The sequence below is a fragment of the Lissotriton vulgaris genome, chromosome 11, assembly GCF_964263255.1.
Source record: "Lissotriton vulgaris chromosome 11, aLisVul1.2, whole genome shotgun sequence".
Classification (NCBI taxonomy): domain Eukaryota; kingdom Metazoa; phylum Chordata; class Amphibia; order Caudata; family Salamandridae; genus Lissotriton; species Lissotriton vulgaris.
In genome coordinates, this window is record NC_141699.1 from 162086331 (window position 1) to 162113386 (window position 27056).

The following is a 27056-nucleotide window of genomic DNA, read 5'->3' on the forward strand; positions in this document are numbered from 1 at the left end:
AGAGAGGAAACGGGAAGGCATCATATCCTTGCAATCAAACTTTAAAAATGAAAGAAGATTCACACACCTTTTCAGTTGTTTCATGCCTTTTATTATTTGCGCAGGAGACAACATTAAATTGCTACTTATCCAAGCAATCAGATTGCAGACCGTTTATAATCCCACTTTAACCCTGCTGTGCTCCTGCATGCCCCCCGCTGAGCTCCTCCATGCCCCCCGCTGAGCTCCTCCATGCCCCCCGCTGAGCTCCTGCATGCCCCCACTGAGCTCCTGCATGCCCCCCGCTGAGCTCCTGCAGGCCCCCTGCTGAGCTACTGCGGGCCCCCTGCTGAGCTACTGCAGGCCCCCTGCTGAACTCCTGCAGGCCCCCTGTTGAGCTCCTTCATGCCCCCTGTTGAGCTCCTGCATGCCCCCTGTTGAGCTCCTGCATGCCCCCTGTTGAGCCCCAGGAGGCAATTGCAACAGACTTCACTGTTTCTCGGAGAGACCGCCACTCTAGGCGCTCCTAGATCTGTACATTGGAACGCTTTGGGGGCATTGTATTTACGGCGCTTTATCTAGTAACGCTGATTTAAATAGCGTGATTCTGCAGCAAGCGTAGTCAATTACCTGAGCCCCAGCCTACCTCCAGTTTCGTTTTTCCCTATGCTGCCGCCATCTTAAGTTTGTTGTTGTTGGTGCCTCCGAGCCCTGCCCCCACAGCCCGCCCCGCCTCCCTGCTGACCCTCCCTCGCCCCTCCCCATCCATATATGACAGATGCATTCCTGCGCAGCGTTCACGCGCAGCGGTCGCGCCCCAGTTGCGCCGAAGGTGCGCCAAAGGTAAGCCCGTCTGCGCCCGTCCGCGTCAGGACCGCGCCCAGCCCCAGACCCCCTGGCCCCCGTACCACCCACCCCACCCGCATTACATACGACGCCTCCACCCTTTTAGCCCTAAACCCCGGTCCACTCCCCAACTGCGCCCAAGCCGCTCCTGGACACACCCATGGACCCTTCACATGCAACTCCTGCAAGTATGACAGCACCAAGTCCAACTCCTCATCCATTAACACCAAACAGAGATCTGACACCAACCACCTAAAATGCATCCTGCTCAACACCCGCTCGGTCCACAGACACGCCATCGACCTTTGGAATCTACTAGATACCATCTCTCCGGACGTCGCCTTCCTAACAGAAACATGGATGAACGCCTCCTCAGCCCCAGACATCACCGTTGCCATCCCGGAAGGCTACAAGATCATCCGAAAAGACCGCACCTACCAAACAGGAGGAGGCATCGCTATCGTCCATAAGAATACCATCCGCATCTCAACCAGCTCAGACGTCAACCTCGCTAGCGCCGAACACCTTCACTTCCAGATCCACACCGACCCCAAGACCACACTCAGAGGCACCCTCCTCTACAGGCCACCAGGACCCCGTGCACAATTCAGTGAAGACATCACTGACTTTATCACCCCACACGCCCTCCCCTCCGAGGACTACATTCTATTGGGAGACCTCAATTTTCACCTGGAAAAGAGCAACGACAGCAACGCCACCACCCTTCTGGACAATCTCGCCAACCTCGGACTCAAACAACTTGTTAATACCCCCACTCACTACGCAGGTCACACACTCGACCCTATCTTCACCTCCAGTAAACATATCTCCTTCAGTCACACCACAGTTCTCCATTGGACGGACCACAGCTGCGTTCACTTTATCTACAAAAAGACCACAACCCACAACCATCCTCAACCTACTCTGCGAAGAAACTGGAACAAAATCACCTTTGACCAGATCTCCTCATCGCTTCTTCAAAACCCCCCTGCCCACTCTTCGAACCCCAACCAAGCAGCCATTAACCTCACTCAATGGCTAACCAACAGCGCCGACAACCTAGCACCTTTGAAAAAACGTCAAATCAAACTAGGCAGCAAAAACGCCTCTGGTTCAACGATGATCTTAAGAAATCCAAGAAACTCTGTCGCTTCCTTGAGAAGGCATGGAAAAAAGACCCAAACACCAGCACCAGGGACGCCTTCAAAAACGCCACCCGCATACACCACCAACTGATCCGGACTGCCAAGAAAGCCGCATTCAAAGACCGACTAGACAACAACGCCCACAACAGCAAGGAATTATTCAACATCGTCAAAGAGTTAACCAACCCCACTGCCAACTCCAACGACATCACTCCCTCTCAAACCCTTTGCGACTCCCTAGCTTCGTTCTTCCACAACAAAATCCCAGACATCCACAACAGCTTCGACAACCAAACCGGAGACCCAACCTTCTGCCGTACCTTCACCCCCCTTGAACATCCTTTATGACTGGAACCCAATCTCCACTGAGGACACCATCCGCCTGATGAACTCCATCCACTCAGGATCCCCCACAGACCCATGCCCTCACCACATCTTCAACAAAGCAGATTTCATCATAGCACCACACCTCCGAGACGTCATCAACTGCTCCCTCAACTCCGCCACCTTCCCGGAAAGCTGGAAACACGCTGAACTCAGCGCCCTTCTGAAAAAACCCACAGCTGTCCCCAACGAACTCAAAAACTACCGCCCCATCTCGCTCCTTCCATTCCCGGCCAAAGTCATCGAGAAAGCTGTCAACAACCAGCTCGCCGCCTTCCTCGAAACCAACATATCCCTCGACTCCTCACAGTCCGGCTTCCGAGCCAAACACAGCACTGAGACCGCACTCATCGCAGCAACAGACGACATTCGAACTCTACTGGACAATGGAGACACAGTCGCCCTCATCCTCCTCGACCTCTCCGCAGCCTTCGACACTGTCTGTCATAGCACCCTGTTACAACGCCTCAGAAACATCGGAATCCAAGGAAAAGCACTGGAATGGATCACCTCGTTCCTTGCCGGAAGAACTCAGAGAGTCCGCCTCCCACCATTCAAGTCAGAGGCCACTGAAGTCATTTGCGGCGTGCCACAAGGATCTTCACTCAGCCCCACCCTCTTCAACGTATACATGAGCCCCCTCGCGGCCATCGCACGCCAACACAACCTCAACATCATCTCCTACGCTGATGACACTCAACTGATCCTCTCACTCACCAAAGACCCTACCACCGCCAAAACCAACCTACATGAAGGAATGAAAGAAGTAGCCGAGTGGATGAAGCACAGCCGTCTGAAACTGAATTCAGACAAAACAGAAGTCCTTATCTTAGGTACCTCCCCCTCCGCCTGGGACGACTCTTGGTGGCCAGAGGCCCTTGGAAAAGCACCCATCCCGACGGACCACGCACGGAACCTGGGCGTCATCCTGGACTCCTCACTCTCGATGACCAGACAAGTCAACGCCGTTTCATCATCTTGCTTCAACATTCTTCGCATGCTCAAAAAAACATTTCGCTGGATCCCCACCGAAACTAGAAAAACGGTCACCCACGCACTGGTTACAAGCCGCCTGGACTACGGAAACACCCTATACGCCGGTACCACCGCAAAACTCCAGAAAAAACTCCAACGCATCCAGAATGCATCAGCCAGACTCATATTAGACATCCCGCGTAAAGACCACATTTCTGGTCACCTGAAAAAACTCCACTGGCTCCCCGTCAATAAGAGGATAACATTCTGCCTCCTAACCCACGCACACAAAGCACTTTACAAACTTGGACCCGAATGCCTCAACACACGACTTTCCTTCTACACCCCCTCCCGCCAGCTACGCTCTTCCAACCAAGCCCTTGCTGCTGTACCTCGCATCAACAAAACCACCATGGGAGGAAGATCCTTCTCCTACCTGGCGGCTAAAACCTGGAACTCACTTCCCATTCACCTTCGCCTCACTCAGAACCACCTAGCATTCAGAAAGCAACTTAAAACCTGGATATTCGACAAGTAATTCCCCACCCTTCTCCAAGCGCCTTGAGACCCTCTGGGTATGTAGCGCGCTATATAAATTAATTGACTTGACTTGACTTGAAGGAGCCGCAAAAGTCATAAAGCAGACTTCGCTGCATTCCGCTGACCGTCGCCTTTGGAAACCTAACACAGTTCCCTTAAAAAACTAAAAAACCTAAAGTGACAAAAGCACGACTTTGAGTACCGGGCAGCTGAAACGTTATGCCGCCAAGGATGTCACTGCAACGTTAAGGAACAAGAGTGTTACCAAGTGGCTGCTCCGGCCTGACGCCCAGCTACATCAGATTTAATTTGGATTTTCAGGAAACGCTACCAATTCAGAAGTCAGTTTACTTGACCACCATATGACGCCACACTGTTATAAATCGAACCTATGCCCCCCCCCCCCAGGTTCTACCATAACTTTATCGCTCATTACCGGAGTTACAAAATAGTTTATTTTTGGTCCTGAGGAGAACCCCCCCCAAAAACTAAAAGGGGTTCGAAATGCGTAGACCCTTTGGTTTTATTGCAGTATACCAAACGAATACGCTGTTGTGACAGCTAGGGCTGGCCATGTGCTGTCCTAAATCAATCAACCAAATTTGTAAAGCACGCTACTTATCCGTAAGGGTTTCAAGGCGCTGGGGGAGGAAGGGGGGCTGCTACTGCTCGAAGAGCCAGGTCTTGAGGAGTCTTCTGAAGGCGAGTAGGTCTTGGGTCTGTCGCAGGTAGGTGGGTAGGGTGTTTCAGGTCTTGGCGGCGAGGTAGGAGAAGGATCTGCCGCCGGAGGTGGTTCGTTGGATGTGGGGAACGGTGGCGAGAGCGAGGCTGGCGGAGCGGAGCTGGCGGGTGGGAGTGTAGAAGTTGAGTCTGCTGTTTAGGTAGGCTGGTCCGGCGTTGTGGAGTGCTTTGTGTGCGTGGGTGAGGAGTTTGAAGGTGATCCTCTTGTTGACGGGGAGCCAGTGGAGCTCTCTCAGATGGGGGTGATGTGGCTGCGGTGGGGGACGTTTGCGATTGAGTCGGGCGGAGGCGTTTTGGATGCGTTGTAGTAGTCGTAGGTGTTTGGCTGGGATTCCTGCGTAGAGTGCGTTGCCGTAGTCCAGTCTACTGCTGGCGAGGGCCTGTGTCACAGTTTTTCTGGTTTCGGTCGGGATCCACTTGTAGATCCTGCGGAGAATGCGGAGGGTGTTGTAGCAGGAGGAGGAGACAGCGTTGACTTGTTTGGCCATGGAGAGGGAAGAGTCGAGGATGAATCCCAAGTTGAGGGTTTGGTGCCGTTCCTAGGGTGGTAGGCCACCAGGAGTCATCCCAGGCTGAGGGGGAAGGTCCGAGGATGAGGACTTCCATCTTGTCGGAGTTCAGTTTCAGGCAGCTGTTCCTCATCCAGTCGGCGATGGCCTTCATTCCCTCGTGTAGATTGGATTTGGCGGTGATGGGGTTCTTGGTGAGGGAGAGGATGAGCTGGGTGTCGTCGGCGTAGGACATGATGTTGAGGTCGTGACGGCGGGCCACTTGTTCGAGGGGGGCATTGTAGATGTTGAATAGCGTCGGGCTCAGGGAGGAGCCCTGGGGGATGCTGCAGATGATGTCGGTGGCTTCTGAGTGGAATGAAGGGAGGCGGACGCTCTGGGTTCTGCCGAAGAGGAAGGATGTGGTCCAGTCTAGGGCTTTATCTTGAATTCCGGCTTCTTGGAGGCGTGTCATTGGGGTGCAGTGGCATACCATGTCGAAGGCTGCTGAGAGGTCCAGGAGGATGAGGGCAGATGTTTCGCCGTTGTCGAGTTGGCGCCTGATGTCGTCTTTGGTGGCGATGAGGGCGGTCTCGTGCTGTGGTTTCGTCTGAATCCGGATTAGGATGGATCCAGGATGTTGCTGTCTTCGAGGTGGCGTGTCAGTTGCATGTTGAAGATTTTATCTGCGACCTTTTCCGGGAACGGGAGGAGGGAGATTGGACGGAGGTTTTTGAGGTCCTTGGGGTCGGCCTTGGGTTTCTTGAGAAGGGCGTTGATTTCTGCGTGTTTTCAGCTTTCCGGGAATGTAGCTGTTTTGAAGGAGACGTTGATGATCTTGCGTAGTTGGGGGGGCGATGAGTGTGTCTGCTTTGTTGAAAATGTGGTGGGGGCAGGGGTCTGTCAGAGATCCTGAGTGGATGGAGTTCATGACCTTGCGCGTCTCGTTGTCGTTGACGTTGGACCAGGAGGTGAGGTGGTTGATGTTGCTTGTGTTCGCTGGGGCGGTGGGGACTGGTGTGGTCGTGGTGTCGAAGCTGTCGTGAATGTCAGCGATCTTGCGGTGGAAGAATTGTGAATCAAATTTATCACTGTCTTCTAAGAGTGTGTGCACAGCCAAGCCTTTATATCAAAAAATGTTTGCATTGTTTGGTCTTAGACCCCCTAGGTTGTCTAAACTTTTGAAAATTTCTCTTTTTCTGTCTATGGGGTCATGAGTATGTGTATGAATGTTGAACAGGTTGAGTGAGAAAATGTGGTTTGAATGATGGAAGGTTTGGATGAGTGAATTGAGTCTTGATTTTTGATACCTTCTTCTTTGCTGTATATAGATTAACTTTGCTCAAACACCAAGTGTGGTGTCTATGTTTCTTCAACACTTTTGTACGTTATTTGTAAAAGCTTACGGCGTTTCTTTTGAGAAAGAGGTTATCAAGAAATGAACTGTCCTTTTCAATGAAATAAAGACTATTGAGTAATCTGGACACAGACCGACCAGTGACTTTCTTGTCCGTTAAAGGTGTTTTGAATAGCTATCAGTACTGGCATCTCTGGTTGTTTTGATGTTTACAGGCTCAGCCTTACTGATGAGAGCCATACCCATTGTTGTTTTGCCCCTGCTGAGCCCCTGCATACCCCCTGCTGAGCTCCTGCATGCCCCCTGCTGAGCTCCTGCATACCCCCTGCTGAGCTCCTGCATGTCCCCTGCTGAGCTCCTGCATGCCCCCTGCTGAGCTCCTGCATACCCCCTGCTGAGCTCCTGCATACCCCCTGCTGAGCTCCTGCATGCCCCCTGCTGAGCTCCTGCATGTCCTCTGCATGCGCCCTGCCAAGCTCTTGCTTGCACCCTGCAAATTCCTGCCTACCCTGCTGAGCTCTTGCTTCCAGCCTGTTGATCATATCCTTGCAATCAAACTTTAAAAATGAAAGAACATTCACTTTTGTGGCATTGTTACAATATTATATTCATAAATTACACCTTTTCAGTTATTTCATGCCTTTTATTATTTGCGCAGGAGACAACAATAAATTGCTACTTATCCAAGCAATCAGATTGCAGACCGTTTATATTGCCACTTCAACCCTGCTGTGCTCCTGCATGCCCCCGCGGAGCTCCTGCATGACCCCTGCTGAGCTCCTGCATACCCCCTGCTGAGCTCCTGCATGCCCTCTGCTGAGCTCCTGCATGCCCACTGCTGAGCTCCTGCATGTCCTCTGCATGCACCCTGCCAAGCTCTTGCTCCCACCCTGATAAATTCCTGCTGAGCTCTTGCTTCCAGCCTGCTGAGCTCTTGCTTCCACCTTGGGAGGCCCCTGCATATGTATCTTGCTGTGCTCCTGCATGCACCCTGCTGTGCTCCTGTATGCCCCAGCTGAGCTCCTGCATGCCCCCGCTGAGCTCCTGCATGCCTCCTGCTGAGCTCCTGCATGCCCCCGCTGAGCTCCTGCATGCCCCTGCTGAGCTCCTGCATGTCCCCGCTGAGCTCCTGCATGCCCCCGCTGAGCTCCTGCATGCCTCCTGCTGAGCTCCTGCATGCCCCCGCTGAGCTCCTGCATGCCCCTGCTGAGCTCTTGCATGCCCCTGCTGAGCTCTTGCATGCCCCTGCTGAGCTCTTGCATGCCCCCGCTGAGCTCCTGCATGCCCCCGTTGAGCTCCTGCTTGCCCTAGCTGAGCTTCTACTAGCTCTCGCTGAGCTCCTGCTTGCCCCCGCTGAGCTCCTGCGTGCCCCCGCTGAGCTCCTGCGTGCCCCCGCTGAGCTCCTGCATGCCCCCGCTGAGCTCCTATATGCCCCCGCTGAGCTCCTGCATGCCCCTGCTGAGCTCCTGCATGCCCCTGCTGAGCTCCTGCATGCTCCCCGCTGAGCTCCTGCTTGCTCCTCACTGAGCTCCAGCATTCCCCCGCTGAGCTCCTGCATGCCCCCGCTGAGCTCTTGCATGCACCCGCTGAGCTCCTGCATGCCCCCGCTGAGCTCCTGCATGCCCCCGCTGAGCTCCTTCATGCCCCCGCTGAGCTCCTGCTTCCACCCTTCCGAGCTCTTACTTCCACCCTGCTGAGCTCTTGCTTCCACCCTGCTGAGTTCTTGCTTCCACCATGGGAGGCTCCTGCATATGCACCTTGCAGTGCTCCTCCATGCACCATGTCGGGCTTCTACATGCACCCTGCTGAGTTCTTGCTTCTACCCTGCTGAGTTCTTGCTTCCAACCCTGCTGTGTTCTTGCTTCCACAATGCAGTGCTCCTGCTTGCACACTACAGACATCCTGCATGCACCATGGCGGGCTTCTGCATGCACTCTGCTGAATCCTGCATGCGCTCTGCTGAGCTCCTGCTTCCACCCTGCTGAGCTCTTGCTTCCACCATGGGAGGCTCCTGCCTATGCACCTTGCGGTGCTCCTGCATGCACCCTGCTGAAGTCCTGCATGCACCATGGCGGGCTTCTGCATGCACTCTGCTGAATCCTGCATGCACTCTGCTGAGTGCTTGCTTCCACCCTGCTGAGCTTTTGCTTCCACCATGGGAGGCTCCTGCATATGCACCTTGAGGTGCTCCTGCATGTACCCGGCCGACCTCCTGCAAGCTCCCTAATGACCTGCCACAAATCAGACCTTCCGAAGACGCTCAACTGACCTCTTGTTGGCGCCTTTATCCATCGAAACGTTATTTATTTACCTATAAATGCACAGGAATGCAGTATTCCTCACGTCTTTCAATAACAAATGCATTTTTCTATGAAAACTTACAGTAAGCCAATACAAATATTAGCAGTGGCCGGGTTATATCATTCTTTCATTCCATCTTTTATATTAAAAATTTAATATTTTTAAGGATAGGCTTAATAAACTCCAGACGAGGTAGGCTAAGAGGAAATCTAATTCTCATTATCCCATCTATTTGCTTTTCCTTTTCTAGTTGATACACTTTGTGTTTGTAACTTGCTGGTAGCGCAGTGTGATGTCAACTGCTGCTGCGATCCCGACTGCACTGCTTCGGATTTCAGCGTCTTCTCCGCGTGCTCCGTTCCTGTTGTCATGTAAGTTCCAACATTGGTTTTCCAAACAGTGCGAGAATGAGGTGCTCATGGACAGCAGGTTCAGTCAATGGAGTCGATAATTGGCCTTGGCAGCTTCCATTCATGGATAGCCGGTTGATCTTCTGTGCATCTTTCACTTGTTATCATAATGTGAAATAATGTAATATTGTGAAGATTGTGATATATGTAAATTTGTATAGACTGCCTGCATACCTTGAATGAGTGACCTTTTTGGAAATGTGCACGGAACACACCAAGAGCTCGATGTGCTTTTCCCCGTCGTAGACCAGGATGTCCACAATGATGGACCTGCAAACTTCGATGCAATTTGCGATGCAGCTCATGTACTCATAAGTTGTATTGCAAATTTCCCATTCACACGGGTTCACAATACAAACTCCCTAATGAATATTAATTAGGCAAACTGCACTCTACAACCCTCTATGATTGGCTATGAGCAAAGGAATGGTGGCATGCTAGGGGCAACACACCGCTATCCCTGCCTTGGTATTCCCAAACAGGAAGCGTAAAAAAAAGACATTTTTAAAGCAACTCTTACCCCTTGATAAATATGTGCAGCTTTAAAAAACATATTGCAAGTTTAGGAAGACTTAGAGGAGAACAATGGTCCGCTGGGCCACTAACTACACAGCCGAGATTGCCAGACACAATTCGCAATAGGGAACCTGTCCCTTGGGGGCAACTTCCCTTTTGTAAATCAGTTTCCAAATCCTTTGAGCTGTTGGTAAATGTTCAGTGGTTTCCACCCACAGTTGTAACTCTCAATGTGAAGGGGATGCCCCTTTCATGCCCCCTCCTAAATGTTCTGCATAATGAGTCGCAGACTACATTTTATGTGCTATAAAGCTGTTCCAACTTACGAAATGGATACTGCTTATTGCAGTTTTCCTTAGTTTTAAGACCAATCTTCTTTTGCCACCCAGTTAACTGGTATGTCAATGCTAATGGAAAAATCTTCAAAAAATTGCAGCGCTCCCTGTTATTTGTAATAGTAATACAGGACTACAGTGGATAATTGCAGGAAGATGACACTCAGAGGTATTCTTGTCTCTAGTCTAGAACTATTTTTCTATGTTCAGCAAATGTAAGTAAAACTAAAGGGTGATTCCGGGTCCAAAAGAGCGAACCACAGGGCTGAGCCAGTCCTTAATGGTTAAAGCTTTCCACTCTTAGGGAAAAAAGACCCCTCTTGGATATTTCATTTGTGTGGTGAAGTGTACTTGATAATGTTGTTTTATTTAGATCAGGGGCGTAACACAAGCCCCCGCGTTGAGGGGGGGCCCCGCCGGGCCCCGCGCTCTGGGGGGCCCCGCCGGGCCCCTGACTTAATACATGATGATGTGCCGAACTGCCGCAGAGTAGGCTCTGCCTCTGCTCTGTCAAATGGTGCGCACTGCGAAGCGCGGGCCCCGGCCGGGGCCCCCCTGCGTGCAAGCATTTGAAATGGTGCGGCCCGGGGGCCCCGCCTGCGTGCGAGTCTTTGAAATGGCCGGCCCGAGAGTCAAGTTGAAGACGAGTTCGAATTCTGGTGGGGGTCCCCGGCCGGGTCCCGTCGGCCATGTGAGTGATTGTGAGCTGCCCTGAGGCACTTATGTTGTTGTCCACTTGTCTGGGCCCCGGACGACGGCGCCTTGCCTGCGGCCCGCGGACAGGTGTTGGTGCGGTCAAATTGCGGCAGGCCCTGCTGGGCGGGCCCCGGCCGGGCCGGTGAGGGCGGCAGTAATTTAAACTGACGCCAGTCTCACTCTGGCTCTTGATGCATGCAGGTAGGAAATGGAATGGGTCGGTCAGGACAGCAGGTGCTCTGACCCAGGATAGGCAGCACTGCAGCATGGGCCAGGAAGTGGTTCGGGCCGGGGTGGGGGGGGCGGGGAGGACCGTGACAATCGTCGGACTGTTCTAAGGGCTAAGGGGTCACTAGTCTCCGCTTGCAGAAAAGTCTTACGCAGTTGATTTTGGTACCTTTTTATTTACAGCACGCCACATCTTGGATCAGTAAATAGATAACAACATAGCTGCCAAAGTTTAAAATTGCCATGTGTGACATTTTCATATTTTCAGTATAATTATGAGTGACATTTGAATGACTATGAGAGTGACATTTTCTTGTGAGCGAAATCATGCAATTGATAAGAAATTACACCCAATGAGAAACTAAGCACCAGACATAAAAGAAAGACCGGAATCCAAGAAGGGGAGAGCAGAGAGTTAAAGGAATTATGAGAGTGCTGTCATCATTCTGATTTAGCAGAACCCCGACTCGAGCTCACTGCAGAACATCCATGGTGGTGTGGAGAGGAAGTAAAGAGTGTGGGTGTGGTGGGAAAGCTTGGATTCTTGTAAGTCACAAGTTGTAACCCCTGATAGCGTTGGGTGGAGGGAATGAGAAAAAGGGGGCTGGCTGGCAAACTACGGAGGTTTTGTGGCCATTTTCAGTGACAAGATAGATCTATGTTAGACCTTCACAATTCAATATTTTGCACTTTTTTTGTTAAAAGGTAATTTTAGGTTGCAATTCAATTCGTAAACTACTGATATTTCCATGTTTAAATGGTGTCTCCCACTAGAAGAATTTAAATGTTGGAGGTTTCAAAGCAAAATATGCTAGATTTCTGGGTGTTAGGGCAAAGTGGTACATGGTGGGCCGCGCCGCGCGGGAGGGGGGGTAGGGGTGGGGGGGGGCATGGTGGGCCGCACCGCGAGGGGGCCTCCTCCATCTGCTTTGCAGGGGGGCCCCCTCAAGTTTCGTTACGCTACTGATTTAGATCTCATCTCTGTATTGTGCACAAATGCCTGACCTGTGCTGCGCTCACCAAATCTCACAAACAAACAATTACATGTTATCATCCTAACAACTCTCTTTCCTTTGCAGGAACGACGAACAGCTTTGCAGCCAAAGAGTAGCTCGTTATTCACTGGATATGGCCAAAGCCATCCCGGAGAGAGTTGTTCAATTAACAGATCAAGTTAATCCAAATATTTTCTGCATTTACAGCACCAACTGTAAGTACTTGTTGGCATCACCTACACAACATGAGCAAAATTATCCAATTAGAGAGGTTCTTTTTTTGTTTGACTTTTTTATTGATCTGTCTCAAGGCACTAGAATATTTAAACATGAATCAAACATAGTATTAATTGCAATAAAGGCCCTTCTGCAGCTTCCATCCCAGGGGAGGATTTCGTTAAATCCTCTCATTATTGGCATGTCAGTTCAACAAGCGCACCTTTACCCTGCTTGAGGATCTGCTTTGCAAGACCCAGAATTTAGAGGGAGAAGCCTGGATTTATTATGGAACCCTGTCTCACTAAGAGCGGAGATCTTTTTTTTTTTCTTCTTTTTTGTAGTGTTGGGAACTAGCTTAAAACCTTTCTGTTTACCTCAGTGACATAAGTTCAGCTAGTTTGCCTACAATATACATAGTGTTGCGATTGGTTTCATCAGTTACAGCTCTGAGATGTTTTTACTGAGCAAATATTGCACTATACTACTGCTAAATACCATAGTCCCATAAAGAGCATTCTTTTCCGAGCACTTTTCTTCGTGCTTTTCCCATCTTTCGAGGCATCTTTCCGAAGATCCAAGTTACTTTTTTTTTTATAGTTTTATATAGCGCGAACATGACCCATGGGTATTAGAGTGCTATACATTAACATGTTGTACAATAGTTTTCATTCCAACAAATATAGCAGTATTATTGTACATGTGTTTCCGATGCGTACCTTTCGTACTGGTTACAACAATAACACAAGTAGGATCTATTCATTGTAGTACTGTACTGCCCAGGTACCTTCATAACTATCTGGGAAATGTATCCTTACATATGTTACTGTCCTGTTAAGGCACATTCCTATATCAGATATACTTGGCACTAACTCTTCGATCATTTGTGAGGATTGTTATGATGTCTCTGTGTGTCTTAGTTTCACAGATATTTCTATTTTGGTTACGTCTGGTCTATAATCACACATACATTGCAGATTTCTGTGGAGACTTGTCTCTTATGCAAATTACTGCAAATATGTCCTTTGTGGTATGAGAATGCCCTATTCTGTTGTGAAGTAGTCATGAAGCAAGTGTCATATGTGGGTGAAATTACTACTGATTGTAGGAGTGATGCTCTCCAAGACTGTTGTTTCCTAGAGTATGTTTTGTTAAATAATAATAATAGGCCTTCCACTCTTGGCCAAAAGTTAGGTAATCCCTTACAATGGTAATAAATGCAACTGTATGATTGTTGGATTAGCCAGAGCCTTTGAGGAGGTCAGCACTGTAGTATGGCCTTCTAGCAGTGTGAGGAAAGGACAATGTCCTAATATCTTTGGTTCTAAAAAGTGCAGACCTGCTCAGTGGCTGACCATCTCCATCGCATACACAGAACTAGGTCTGTATTCCTGCAACCCCTCTAACCTGTGCCTGAATATGCTGGGGAGAGGGTCTCTAGTTGAGATGGGGTATAGTGTCAGTGGTACAGAAGCTTTTCATCACCCCTTAAGTTTGTGTTTGTCTGCTTTAGTGCCACTCCTTATTATGTAGCCCTCACCCTAAGTCCTGATCCCAATTAATTTAATATGAATTCACCCGTGATACTGGTCTCTCGCATTGAAATCAAATAGTGATATAAGCACTTTGAAAGAGATGAAATATCTGGAAAAACATTCATATTATGTGTGGAAATTATTCCCTGACACAGCTTTTTTTCTTTCTTATAGACACACACAGCTTCATTTGTTAAGAAAAAATGTAGGGACCAGCTTTTTTATTTTACTTAGGACCTTGCCCACAAAGTTGCTGAATGCTGGGGTTGCTGAAGAATAAGGCTATCCAATATTATGTATTCCTAACCTGGATTCCACTTATGCTCCTTACTTCAACCACCCTACATATTCTCTCTCCATCCCAGTTTTCCAGCTTTCTTTTCATATCTCCTTTCTCCCATTCATACTATGTTTCTCTTCTCCCTTCTTTCTCTCTTTTCTGCTGTTCTCTCTTTTTCTCTATGTCAAAACCTAATGATGAAAGAGGTCTGTAGCTACAAGAATGAGAGATGGCGCCCACAGCCTGCAATCACCGCAAAAATTAAGCACTGTAGAACTAATGTTTCATTAATTCGCTGACTTATTTGCCTCACATTTCTAATGGTAGGCCTCATTAGTGACAAAACACAAAATGAAAGGGGATCGGCAAAATGGGGTGAGTGCCATCTGAGATTCTTGCCAACATAGGTGAAACTATCCAACGGATGTATTGAGAAACAGTAAAGCCATCTAGCAGAAATACAGAGACATTTGGCCAAGATTAGGCCCCAGGACCGCAGGAGCTTCAGGAGGCCAAGTTATCCAGTATTATGGGTATCTTTCATAGACTCACATGCCTGAATCATTCCCCGTCGTCGGGGTGGGAGTCCCGGTATATAAAATAGTAATGTCCTAAAGACATATATATATACTAATAGGCCAGAGGCCTCACATTAGTAACCTATCTGAATCCTTTTGTGAAAAAGGACCAAACTTTGGCCAGGAGCCAATCAGCTACTACCACCCTCTAGAACCTTCCTGGAAGGAGCCCTAGTCCCTCAGATTTTCTACCGCACGTCGTGCTAAGGGAGTCTCCACTGAGCTCTGCTCAGGTTTCTGGTTTTTCTGGATTTTATCCATATTTTTCTCTTGCTATTTACTCTTGTGAAGGAGGGCTAGAGTCTACTATGTCTACCACTCCTAAAAAAGGGCTCTTTAGACCTTGCGCCTCGTGTAAGAAGCTGAGACTGCATGTAGATGACAAACATGAAGACTGCCTCTACTGTCTCTACCCTGACCATTCTGCCAAGGACTGTAAGGTCTGTCGCACTTTCTCTGTCAAGACTCTTAAAGACAGAGAGGGAGGCCTGCTTCTGTGGCTTCAGAGACTGAAGGACAAGGATCAAGCAGTCTCCTCAGGTGAGAGCGAGTGTTCCTTTAGGCGCGCACACTCCTCTTCTAAAAGGTCGAGACAGACTTCTCCAGGTCCGTCTAATATGCCTCCTCAAAAGAAGACGCCTAAGTCTTCGGAGGGTCATCCGAAGACCATGGCAGTGAAGACTTCTCTTCAGGAAACTACATTCAAAAAGCCTGTGCTAGTGTCTTCTGCCATGCCTGTGACAGCGTCAACAGTCACCATCTCTACGTCGACAGCGTCTGCCTTCACCGCCTTGACGACATCTACTTCAACTTCGTCGTCGTCTGGTAGGTCTATACCATCTGTTATTCCTGTCAAAAGACCGTCGACGACGCCTCCGTCATCGACAGCTCCTTCGTCGACTAAGCCGAAGCCTTCGTCGTCGACGAAAGTCCCTTCGACGTCGACGACCACCTCGTCGACGAGGCCATCGACGACGAAGCCATCGACGTCGACACCAGCGTCGACGAAGCCGTCGACACCAGCGTCGACGAAGCCGTCGACGACAAGACCATCGACGAAACCGTCGACGACAGTACCATCGACGAAGACGCCAACACTACCGTCGACGAAGAAAACACCGTTGACGCCGATACCGTCTACGACATCGTCGTTGGAGAAAACAGAGAAGTCTGCGGTGGCCGTCAGTTTTTCACCGTCGACTACCACCCCGTCGACTGGCCCGTCGACGGAAGGCTCTCCCAAGCTAAAGTATATTTATACACACTTCAAAATGTCAACACATACGCTGATGCCAGAAGCGACGTCTCCTAGCAGAGTCCAGCCACTGCCGCCGGCCAATCTACTGGAGACTGAGGACTATGATGATGGAGCCATGTTCCCAACGGCAACACGCCCATCACAGCTACTTGTTAAGGTACATGAGAGTTCGGACAACGAAGACATGGATCAGGAAGACATTCCATATCAAGAGGAATATCATTCGCATCCTCCTTCACAGCCTATGGTGAGCCTCCCGGCTTCAATTGTCACGGACCTCCAATTCCTTATAGCGGACTACAAACAGCGGTTCCCACCTGCTCTGCCACCTCCATTGGTGCCACCTCAAGCTGTATCATCTGCCCCTCCTCCTCGCCATAGACCACCTCCACTGGTGATTACCCCAGATCCTGTGTCTCTGCCTCCGCAGCAAGCTTCGGACGAAGAGGAAGCAGTGGAAGAGGAAGAGGAGGGTCAACAGGAGAAATACAAGATGACGAGTGGGACGAATAGGTCATCTCACATCCAGCTTTCCCAGACCAGGCACAGGCGGACTCCCCTCCAGAGGACATCGGGGGGTTTCACAATATTATAGTACGTGCAGCAGCAAGGTTCAAAATAGAAATGACCACACAACCTCAGGACTGCTTCTTATACGACTTTAAGGAGCCATTCAAAAAGACGGTCCGGTCAATCCCGATTATTGAACACATCTGGGACCAGGGATTAAAGATAATGCAAAACCCCTCATCTCTACTTCCAGTGCCGGCCAGACTTGATAAGAAATACAAGGCCCTGGACAAGGCACCGGCATGTCTTACAGGCCATACTAAACCAGACTCTGTGATCACACAGGCCGCGCAGCGGAAATCCAACAATCCGGCTGCCGCACTGACTGCGCCTCCGGACAAGGAAGGCCGTAAACTTGATAACATCGGGAAGAGGTTCTCCTCGATGTTGGCCATTAACGTCAGAGCAGCAAACTCGCTTGCGCTCCTGGGACGCTACAATCGCCAGATGTGGGCAGATGTAGCACCATACCTAGGCTCACTACCAGAGGAGCAGAAAGAAGAAGTCAAGAAAATCCTCCTTGAAGGAGAGCGGTCCGCCTCGGAGATTATTGATGTGGCGATGGATATCGCCTCAACAGGATTTCGCCAGCTGGCGGGGGCGGCTGTCCTTAGGCGCCAAGGCTGGCTGAAAGCTACATCTTTCCGGCCGGAAGTCCAAGCCAAGGTACTGGATATGCCGTTCGACGGCGAGCTTCTCTTCGGGAAGCATATCGACGAGATGCTCCAGGGTATCAAGAAAGATACAGAGACCGCAAGATCCCTGGGAACACTCCAGTACAAGAATACTTCCTTTCGAGGCTCCAGAGGAAGAGGCCAGCAAACAAGAGGTGGATACCAGGGGTACAAATCCACCTACGGCTCGTCCCAGCAATAGAAACCTCAATACCAACAGAGGCAACAACAAGGCCAGTCCTCTTACAATAAGTCCTCCTTTCGAGGGAGAGGAGGAAAGAAAGATCCGCCCCAAAAGATAGTGACTTCTTTCTCAAACAGGCGTCCGCTTCTTCTCCATGTTACGTAGTTGGAGGAAAAATTTCCAACTTCCTCCCCAATTGGCAAAAAATAACTACAGATCGTTGGGTTCTCCAACTGGTTCGGTTCGGGCATACTCTGGAGTTTGTGGACACTCCTCCTTCGAACCCTCCAAGTCCCATGCCACACAAGAATCTTCATCTTCTTCAAGCGGAACTCTCACAAATGCTTCAAAAAGGAGCCGTAGAGAGAGTTCCCAGAGGTCAGAGGGGGAAAGGATTCTACTCACGGTTCTTCGTGATACGGAAAAAGGAGAAGAAATGGAGACCTATACTGGATCTAAGGAACCTCAACACATACCTCAAAAAACAATTGTTCCGGATGGTATCCATTCAAGAGGTGTTACAACTCCTCAATTCCAGGGATTTCATGGTGTCCTTAGACCTCCAGGATGCCTATTTCCACATACTCATTCACAAAAGTTACCGCCAATTCTTAAGGTTCACTGTGGCGGGCAGACATTACCAGTTCAGAGTGTTGCCTTTCGGCCTAAAGTCGGCGCCACACATTTTTACAAAATGCCTATCTCCAGTGGCGGCCTACCTTCGCCAACAGCATCACCAGGTATTCCCCTACCTGGACGACTGGCTCATCAAGTCTCCTACTCTAGAAGGTGTGAACAGGTCTTCCAACGCCTGTCTTCAGCTCTTCGAGAGTCTAGGACTTACACTCAATCAGGAAAAGTCAGTACTACAGCCCTCTCAAAGCCTCACTTTCCTGGGAGCAATTCTGGACACGCATCAAGAGAAGGCCTTTCCATCTCAGGAACGTCAGGCCAAACTGAGGTCGCTGGCAGCACACATTCAGGCCAAAAAGACCATCAAGGTGCGACTTTTCAAGTCACTGCTAGGAATGATGTCCTCCAACATCCTCCTGATTCCACACTGCCGCCTTCGTATGCGTCCCTTACAGGAGGCACTATCAGCTCAGTGGATCCAAAGTACGGGATCCTTTGACGATCGACTCAGGATCACCCCGTTCATGGTGAACGCCCTGCACTGGTGGCTTCAAATAAAAAACCTGAATCAGGGCCTTCCATTCCTGCTTCCGGTCTCCCCACAAGTGATAACAACAGATGCATCTTTGGAAGGATGGGGTGCGTTCCTGTAGGAACTTCAGATACATGGTCAGTGGTTGCCAGCAGAGAAACTGCTCCAGATCAATCTGTTAGAACTGAGGGCAGTACACCTGGCTCTTCGAGCTTTCCTGCCCAGAATCAGGAACTCCCCAGTGCTTGTGAGGACGGACAACACCACCGCAATGCACTACTTAAACAAGCAAGGGGGAACTCGATCCATGACGTTGTCTCAAGAATCGCAGCAAATTTGGAAGTGGCTACTCCGACACAACATCTCGCTGAGGGCGGAGTACGTCCCAGGAGCAGACAACACCCTGGCGGACTCTCTAAGCAGGCAACGCTCCATCTGCCACGAGTGGGAGCTCGACCAACATGCCCTCGACGCAGTGTTCTCCAGATGGGGCAGACCTCAACTGGATCTGTTTGCGACAAAGATCAACGCAAAATGCCAACATTACGCAAGCTGGCTTCCCCAGAAAGGGTCTCTCGGGGATGCATTTTCGATGACATGGTGCAACGTCTTTGACTACGCTTTTCCACCATTTCCCCTGATCCCCAGGGTCGTTCGGAAACTGAAAGCAGAGCATTGCACTTTGATCCTGGTAGCCCCAGCGTGGCCACGCCAACACTGGTTTACAGAACTCCACCTTCTATCGCTGGAGCCTCCGATTCCTTTCAGACCTTACCCGCATCTCCTCACCATGAACCAGGGGCAAGTCCAGCATCCAGATCTGACATCTCTCAAATTATCGGCTTGGCTCCTGAGTTCAGAGAGTTCCAGGACTTAGATATCCCTCAGGACTGCAGGGTTGTCCTAGCCCGGGCCTGGGCTGACAGTACCAATACGACATATTCCCTTAAGTGGAAGAGATTCGGTTTATGGTGTAAAGCTAACAAACTGCACCCGTTCTCGTCATCTCCGGCACAACTGCTGCCCTACCTGCTTCACCTAGCCAACTCGGGACTGGCACACGCCTCAATCAAAGTCCACCTGGCTGCCATATCTCGATTCAGACGCTCTTCGTCTGGTGCTTCTCTATGGTCCAATAGACTGATCAAGCAGTTTCTAAAAGGCTTATTCAAGACTTATCCTCCAGTGAGACCTTTACCACCTACATGGCAGCTCAATCTTGTCCTGGCGCAGTTGATGAAGCACCCCTTCGAGCCGATACATAAAGCGGATCTCAAATACTTGTCATGGAAAACAGCTCTCTTGCTGGCTCTCACGTCAGTAAGGAGGTTGAGCGAGCTACAGGCTTTCTGTATTCTACGGACTAACCCCAAATTCATACCAAAGGTTCCGTCTGCTTTTCATTTGAACGAACCTATTGTCCTGAGATCTTTCTTCCCTGATCAATCCTCTACAGGAGAAAGATCTCTACATTCCTTAGATCTGAAGAGATGTCTAAAATTCTACCTTCATAGAACAGAACAATTTCGCAAATCCAACCAACTATTTATTGCCTTCAGCAGGCCCAGGAAGGGCCTACCATTGACAAAGCAGAGCATTTCAAGATGGATCTCTGCAGCTATCGCCTTCTGCCACCAACAAGCGGGTCATCCTCTGCCAGCCAAGGTTCGGGCTCATTCCACTAGAGCGGTTTCCACCTCCATGGCGCTCTTTTCTGGGGTGCCCATTGTCGACATTTGCAGAGCGGCGACATGGAAAACACCACATACGTTCACCAAGCACTACTGCTTGGATTCTGAACTTATGAAGGATGCAGCAGTGGACAGGCGGTGCTCCGTCATCTATTCCATTAGAAGTGAGCCTTCTTCCTTTCATCCCACCTTTCCAATTTCACTGATTGCACATTTCTTATCTTGCTACTGTTTGCAGTTTCTTTTGTTGCACTATTGATAAGTTATTATCAGGTGTCTTACACACTATATTATGCGAAATGTGCTGCCTACTACTCGCTACTCTGATTCAGGCATGTGAATCTATGAAAGATACCCATAATACTGGATAAGAAATGCGTTACTTACCTGTAACTGCAGTTATCCAGTATTGGTATCTTTCATAGATTCACATGCAACCCACCCGCCTCCCCTGGAAGGGCTCACCTTGGTTCTCTCAGTAGGTACTACTTAGCACGGTGCTTACGAAAATCTGAGGGACTAGGGCTCCTTCCAGGAAGGTTCTAGAGGGTGGTAGTAGCTGATTGGCTCCTGGCCAAAGTTTGGTCCTTTTTTACAAAAGGACTCAGATAGGTTACTAATGTGAGGCCTCTGGCCTATTAGTATATATATATATATATATGTCTTTAGCACATTACTATTTTATATACCGGGGACTCCCACCCCGACGACGGGGAATGATTCAGACATGTGAATCTATGAAAGATACCAATACTGGATAACTGCAGGTACAGGTAAGTAACACATTTCTTAGTTCCCGACCTTGATGATTTTATTCTTCCCTTAACGCCGAGATCAGCAGTCTTCTGTAATGGTCAGTTTATCCAGGAGGATGGGTCCATGATGGTTGAGGGAAATTGAGATAGTTGTTAACTGAAGTAAAGGTGTACAGTAAGGCGGTTACTCATTTGGAGACCACAGCCAAGACCCATGTCATTAGTAGCACTCTTTTACAGTAATACGTTTTTGTTAATCATGCCCCAACTATGTGATGACATTGTGGATATTGTATTTTCAGTGTGTAGCCAATATTATTCTGAACCCACCCTGGTTTGTTCATAACAATAAACGTGTATCTCATTTGGTAATAGAAGCAGATATGTAGAAGTAGTTACCCTAGGATGTTTTCAAATCACAATTTGTTGAGTGCCTTCATCAGGTGCAGTATGGCATCCACTGATATAAATCCATTCTATTATCATTGACCAGCTTTGGACTATTAGTTTTGAGTACTGCAATTCCAGACATTTCATTTCAAAAGTTAAATCCCAATATATTGTACTTTTGATGACAGACTGCACAATGATGTGTGGCCTAAGTGCCTTATTGTCTTCTTTAGAAAATTATAAATTCACAGTTTCTGAATCCTAGCTCCTGCAGGGCTTTCTGGAAATATTTTGAAGTTCAGTCCAAACATTTAGTGAGTTGAAGTACGCTCCAAAGGAGAACACTTATCAAAGAAGAAAAAGCCTGCAGTTCTTAGAGGAGTTTCAAGCATGTTGCCACTATGGGGAACACTCCCTCTCTACTGTTTCTGAGGGACTTTCAAACATTCATGTATCACGTATTCATCAAGCGGAGACGGTAATTGGTTTCAGAAATCAGAAAAGTGCTGGAAAAGACACTTAGAAGGTCATTAAGAGAAAGTGAAGGGTTAATTAATATAAATACATAATTAGGTGTTTTAAGTCTGGCTACAGACAGCTTAGCTCTCATGTACATGTTTTATTATTAATTTAGAAAAATATAAATAAAGTGGGCTTCTGGTCCCACTCACAGAAGCATAACTCTCACCTCATGCTGTTGAGTATGTTTGGTTTGTCATTTCACTACCTAAGGAGTACTTGGGTTGCAACGTCCAACGGCTTATTTTACATCTAAAAATAATGCTCGATCATCATGCATACCTTCATCGATGTCACACATGCATTGCATAATAAAAAGGCAATCCTTCTATTCCCCCCTCCGGCAGCCTTCATTTAAATGTTTTTGTAGGACTGGAGTGAGAGTCTGACCTATTTATAAGGCTGTTCCATTGCATTCTGCCTTTGCTAAGCAAGAGTGTCAAGACTAAGGCAGAATCTTTATTATCTCATGTCCCAAACAGAAACTACCACAACCTCCTTCCCTCCTCTTTGTTGGTTTTATCGTGCCAAGATCTGATGCTCTCTCCTCCTCCTTTCCTGTCAGGAGCTCTCCTCTTGCTGCCAGGAGCAGTTTAGTAGCTTTTTCCTTGTTACTCTGCTATGCTGCACGTGCCCTCCCCGCCCTGTCTCCTCTCCCCTTCTCACAAGGAGCCATACAGCATCTCTCCCTGTACTTCCCTGCTGCTCTTTCCTGTATCCCTGCCCTCCATCCTCCTCTTCCCTCCACACTATGAGCTCTCGCTTCACTGCTGGGAGTATTTTCTCTGCTGTGCCACCTTTCCATCCACAACTTCTCTTCCTTCAGTGCCTGGAGCTCTCCCCTCCTGAACATCCTCCTCCCTGTCCTCTTCGACACTGCCCCTTTGCTTCTCCCATCTTCATCCCTGCATACTTCTCTCCCCTCCCTGCCATGTGCACTTCCCTCATTTTTTGTAGGGCCTTTTGGCCTCTGATTTTCCCATTCCCTCTGCCCGCCTCATTCAACTTTCTAATGCTTCTCACTACCCATCCTACTTGTGTGGAGGCCTGTGCTGTGGAGTGAACAATAACAGGATGGTCCGCATGTTAACCTCTTATTATCCATCATTACTCATTACTCCTCCTCTACTATTTATAGAAGTCTCAAACATCAAGGGTCAAACCAACAAGGTCCTCTGAACATAGGGGTATTACCTAGATTATTGGGCTACCCAATATTTCCATAGCCCTTACTTAACATTCCTCCCAAAAATACAATACCAACACACCCACGAGTGACCAGAAAGTGCGCCAACAGTCGACTAACAATTACATCTTCACAAAGACTTCATTTGTGGTAGAGGGCTTGAGATGTGCCCTAAGGTGATAGTGGGAGGTCTGTCCACCTTGTGGGACAGAAGGGGCTGCTGACTGACCCAATTTGTACTTCCTCAGGCTGTTCCTGAGCATATGGTTCCAATCCAGAACTAGTCACACTGGCACCGGGCTCATCCCAGGGAGCAGCGGGCTATACTGAACATTAATATCATCCACTTCCGTCTTGGAGGGTACTCTAACAGCACCAGTCATTGGGGCCTGTTCTCCCCACCTCTTAAACTGAGACACAGTGTAAGTTAGTAACTCGCCACCATGACGGGTAGTTATTTTGGTTCCTGTAATCTAACGACTCTCCAAAGGTCAGGTTCAAAGGCAACCTCAACTTACTCCCAGGATTGTGATCTCTCACCAACACCAAGTCCTCTACTTGCACAGTCACAGCCCTCGTTTGTTGCTGGCGACTCATTGCATCATTGCACTGCTTTCTGCGGGCCGTCACAGCAGCCCCGTCCAAATCCCTGGGAACCCACAAATTAATGTGGGACAGTGTTTTGCATGAGACAACCCTTGTATAGCTGGCTAGAGAGTACCATGTGGAGTCAGCCGGTATTCCCTAACTAAAGAACACAAAGCCCACTCCAGATGGTGGTGATCGGCATGGATGATGCAAATTGTCTTGTTGAGGGTCCTCATGAACCGCTCCATCTCTCTGTTGGCCTGTGGCCATCTCGGAGTGACCCTCAAATGCTTGATACCCAGGTATTCTGCCAGTTTATGGCCATGAAATGGAGGCCCATTGTCTATACGTAGCTCTTTTACAATCTCATAGGTAGGTAGTATCTTCTCGAGTTTTGGGATAATTTCCTTGAGGCGTTGCTAGCAATTACCCATACCTCAAGGTATTTTGAAAAATTTGTGTATGGCCACCAGCAATTACCTCCTGTCCGAAAGTCTTCCAAAATCAGCTTTGGCTCTTACCCACGGGTGCTGGGGAATGTCTTGTGTGATCACAGTAGCGGGCGGACTAGCCACTCTGGCCACCTGGCACATCACACAATCTCTGATTACTTGTTCTACTCCTTCATCTAACAAAGGGAACCACACCTTCTTGTGCAGCCGGCTTGTCGTCCTCACCACGCCTTGATAAGCCCCATGCACCAGCTAGATGATCCAGAGCCCTGAACTCTGAACAATCACCAACTGGTGCCCTCATAGAGCAGGCACCCATCGGCTTATGGCACTAGCTCACCTCTTGACCTGATTCTTACCCGGAAACTTGTTGTTGGTGCAGGATATGATGGATGGCACCGTTTTGTCTAGTTCATCCATGTCCATATCTTTTGCCTCCCACTTCGGTTCCGCAGGAGCCACCGCTCTTACAGATAGCTTTCCTGACACAGGGGCTTGGCTGGATGATCGTTAAACCTTCGTGATTGGCCTTCCCACAGGCTGCACGCTTATTGCCTGTGGCTGGGTATTCTTGAGGACATGGGAATGTTCCTGTGCATCGCTCACTGGGCCTTAGGACTTTTTGACGTCTTTCCCTTCTTTTTCAAAATTGTCCTTGTTCCATGTAGAAACATGGGCTCACTCTTCTTGGGTCTGTTCAGTGCTGCCTCCTCATGAGACACTTGGGCCTCTGAGAGGTCTTTGGACCGTATGTACTGCAGTGATTTGGAGTCTTGTAGTATTTAGACTCTTGGCTTTGCTGAAGCACACTTTTGGAGAATATGAGCCCTTATCTTCTCATTTTCATCTCCCAAGGGGTGCTGGCCAGTTCTTTAAGGTGGGCATAGAAAGAGTCAGTGGATTCCTCTGGGCATTGCTGATAGTTTGCCGCAGCACAAATCTCTCATTGTCTGGATTGGCTATTGATGCAAAATGCGCATAAAGGGCGTTGACGATGGTGGCGTACGTGTGGGGTGGGCCTGCCTCTTGCAGTGTTTGGGACAGTTTGTAAATATCTGCCCCTTTTAAGCGGACTAGTAGCTATCTTCAGCAACTTCAAACACTAATGGCTGCAAAGAGCATGTTCTGCTGCTCAATCCAGAGCTTAAGCTATGGGGCTTGCGCGGATTTGGAGGCCAGCCATGACGAATGGTTCCAGGGAAGGGATGTTGGCTCTCGTGTTATTTTGTGACCAGACTGTTTTCTCATTTCGGGCTCCTTTGGGATACATACCTGTGACACTATTTGTTTTCTTCCTTCCTCTAGCTCTGAGATGTTGTCTGCTCAGAGACCCTCTAACTTACTTTGTCTTTGTTTCAGCTAGGTGCTCTGTATGACTGTCATGGGTATATCCCCTCCCCGGTCTCTTGCCTTCCTTATTGTGTCTTAACTCGTCAAGGAGCAGTGGCTCCTGGCAGTCTTCCAAGACTGATTTTGCCTGCTACAGCGGCGTCTGACCTTCCTCTGTTGTGTAGGAGTGTGTGTCGCACTGCAACTGAACTTGAGCGGGTGTGCACGGTCTTCAGGTTTGCCCTCGCCGCGCGAAGATCACACAGCACTTGGGTGCAGACAGCACCATGCTTCTCCTTATGGTACGCATGTCTCATCTCTTGAGCTGCGGTACACGTTGGGGGTCACCTGTGGAGCCTCCAAGCACACAGCTACACGGCCTAACTCTGCCCTGGTGATCATGCTCAGAGGACACCAGCAGGCTCCCTGGCATGCCGCTTTGCTGCTTTAATGAGTGTTACACAGCTCTCGTTGCCAAAATGTTAGGTCTAGGCCTGCAGTGCTATGGTGAGCAGTAGCAGGCCGACACAGTGGTAATGGTGTGCTAGCCCCTCCTCTGGTACCTATAGGAGTTGCTCATGTCATGGGCCAAACCAACTCGACCCACTGAACACAAGGGTATTCTCTATATTATTGAGCTACCTAATAATACCAAAACCTCTACTTACCAATCCCTCCTCTTCTTTCGCTGGGAGCTCTCACCTACTTCCTACCCGCTCTCTACACCCGGTGAAGCATCAATAAACATATCACACCATTCAAGTTAATAATGAAAAACTACACTGAATTGGATGATATTTTTGTAAATGTTATCTAGGACTAATTATTAATGTCAGGGAACGTATTTATGTATATTATTCAGACTACTTCCCTACGAATGGCAAGGTGCATTATCCGTCACAGCTTGATATTTACATACCCATGGTGCCTTGCAAAGGTACCCTTAGATTTGAGTGAAGTACCTGAATTGGGTCTGTACAGCAATCTAAATCCCATTTCTATTGAAAGGGGGTGTGGATTGGCAAAGCCAACCTGTCTACCTTTAACGTACTATCTCATTCAAGGATCAATTATGTATGTCTGTCTTTGTGTCCATTATTGCATACAAATCAGACCACTTTGCTTTGCCATTGTTTGTTTACTGACATCTTCCCATTAGAGTGGCATGTCTTCAGATCTAGTGCTTCTTGGAAGACAATCCTAAAACGTCCATTTTAGCACAGTGGACTGAGGACACTCTTAGACGTCTCGTGCATGTATGCCTTTATTCAGAACATTGAAAGTAGTGGAAGTCATCCTTGTGATCTCTGGATACCTGGTGGACCTGGAAACTGTTGCAAGACTTTCCAAGTGACCTGTACTCCAGTATGCACATCTTTATGGAGTCATCAGTTTGTCTACATTGAAGGTGAATGTGGACATCGGCGGGCTTTTTCAACTTGAATGAAATGCTTGATCGTAACCAATCCGTCACACTGCATTGTCTCTCCAGTCAGTTTCTTGGGCGTGTACTATTTAATAAGTTATCCCACTGCAGCAGCATGCTTAGTCATGTACCATGTACTTAATAATATGTCACTGACTGTGCCATGCTCATAATTTAGGTGTTTCGGCCTGAGCCTGATGAAACCGGTAATTCCGAGTTTGGTGCAAACTCCCGTTTTCTTCTGGATCTGGATTACAAGCAAATTACTACACATACCCAACATTTTCCCTGCTAAATTTTGCATCATAAAACCAAACAAAATTT

General features: G+C 48.8%; 1 protein-coding gene across 2 annotated transcripts in view; it reads left to right on the forward strand.

The window, feature by feature from the left end:
• The window catches only part of TCTN1 (tectonic family member 1), a 297848-nt gene that overhangs the window by 20976 nt on the left and 249816 nt on the right, over nucleotides 1-27056 (forward strand). For both annotated transcript variants that reach the window (XM_086943021.1, XM_086943020.1), the window contains exons 2-3: nucleotides 9007-9127; nucleotides 12021-12151. In XM_086943021.1, the coding sequence (XP_086799147.1) occupies nucleotides 9007-9127; nucleotides 12021-12151 (252 nt within the window). The remainder of the gene's footprint in view (nucleotides 1-9006; nucleotides 9128-12020; nucleotides 12152-27056) is intronic.